At 62.9% G+C, this 1,304-nt stretch overlaps 1 protein-coding gene across 1 annotated transcript in view; it reads right to left on the reverse strand.

Annotated features, from left to right (window-relative positions):
* LOC114073531 overlaps window positions 1-508 on the reverse strand; it is a gene marked incomplete at its 5' end in the record, with an annotated part of 6,854 nt that extends 6,346 nt beyond the window's left edge. The window contains 2 exons of the mRNA XM_027911266.1: window positions 53-260; window positions 444-508. Coding sequence (XP_027767067.1) covers window positions 53-260; window positions 444-508 — 273 coding nt within the window. The remainder of the gene's footprint in view (window positions 1-52; window positions 261-443) is intronic.
* Between the last annotated feature and the right edge of the window lie 796 nt (window positions 509-1,304).

Raw genomic sequence — 1,304 nt, forward strand, 5'->3', positions numbered from 1 at the left:
AGGCACTCAGTGGGTATGCTGTCAGTGTCTGCGTTGTCCTCAGCCGTTGCACCCTCAGCCTCTGTGGTGAGCTCAGGCAGCGCGGTGCTGGAGTTTGTCACCTCATCGGTCACCGCGCTGTCACCGTTGGCTCTGCCATCAGTCGACACGATGCCGACATCTGGCTCTGGTTTGAGCTCACTCGGCATGGGGTCCGGCTGTGCCACGACCACAGCTGGTGTGATCCTGGCCCCCCTACGCCTCCAGGATGTCAGAAAGGCCTGCAGGAGAACAAAGGGCAGGGTAGAGAGGGATGTGCCATGGAGAGCTCCGTCAGCAGTGCCAGGCAGAGCAGGGGGCGATGGCATCACATGTCACAAAGAGCCCTGTGACACCCTGCCCCAGTACATCCCATTGGTGATGCCCACTGTGTCACAAAGGGCCCTGTGACACACTGCAGGTACCTGTATTGCCCTGCGGAAGCGGCCAAGGGCACGGCCCTGCTGTTGTGTCCGGTCCTGGCCTGGATCTGGCAAAGAGAGAGCACAGTCAGAGCTGAGGGGCTGCAGGACAGCCCGGAGAACACAGCCCAGCCCTGCACTCCACAGGCAGGGCCAGCCCCGGGATGCCCAGTGCATGGAGCTGCCGGGGGATCAGCCATGGGCCCTCTTCCCCCCTCCTATTCCCTGGGCATGTCCAGAGGAAATGGGATGGGATGGGATGGGATGGGATGGGATGGGATGGGATGGGATGGGATGGGATGGGATGGGATGGGATGGGATGAGGCCCATCTGGCTGCAGCCACCAGCCCTGTGACCCAGCTTTGCCACTCACCTTCCTGCAGGGGCTGGGACTGCTCCATCTCCTCAGGCTGCTCTGCTGGGACAGGCCCAGGGCCTTCCTTCTTTTGTTTCCTCCTGAGCAGCCTGGCCAGGCTGAAGCGTCTCCCGGCCATCCTACAGTCGGGCCTCGAGGGCACCTGCTGCAGGGAATGGAGACGCCAGCGAAAAGCTCCGGGGCACGAAGCCCCAGAGCACGGCCTCGAGGGCACCTGCCGCAGGGACTGGAGACACCTCACAAGAGCTTCGGGTCACCAATCCCACGGTCTGGCCTCGAGGACACTCGCACTTCAAAAACGCTTCGGGTCGGCAAGGAACGAGTTGTCTGTGCGGGGGCTCCGCACAGCACCGCTCTGTCCCGTCTGTCCCGTCGCACGCTCCGAGGAGCACTGAGGGGTGGCCACGTCAACACCAGTGCTTATATCATCCCGTGTCACAAAGGGCCCTGTTCCATCCCATCGGCGATGCCCACCGTGTCACAAAGGG

Source organism: Empidonax traillii, unplaced genomic scaffold (assembly GCF_003031625.1).
Source record: "Empidonax traillii isolate 1590-97213 ecotype Southwest subspecies unplaced genomic scaffold, ASM303162v1 scaffold6852:size12092, whole genome shotgun sequence".
In the NCBI taxonomy this organism is placed as follows: domain Eukaryota; kingdom Metazoa; phylum Chordata; class Aves; order Passeriformes; family Tyrannidae; genus Empidonax; species Empidonax traillii.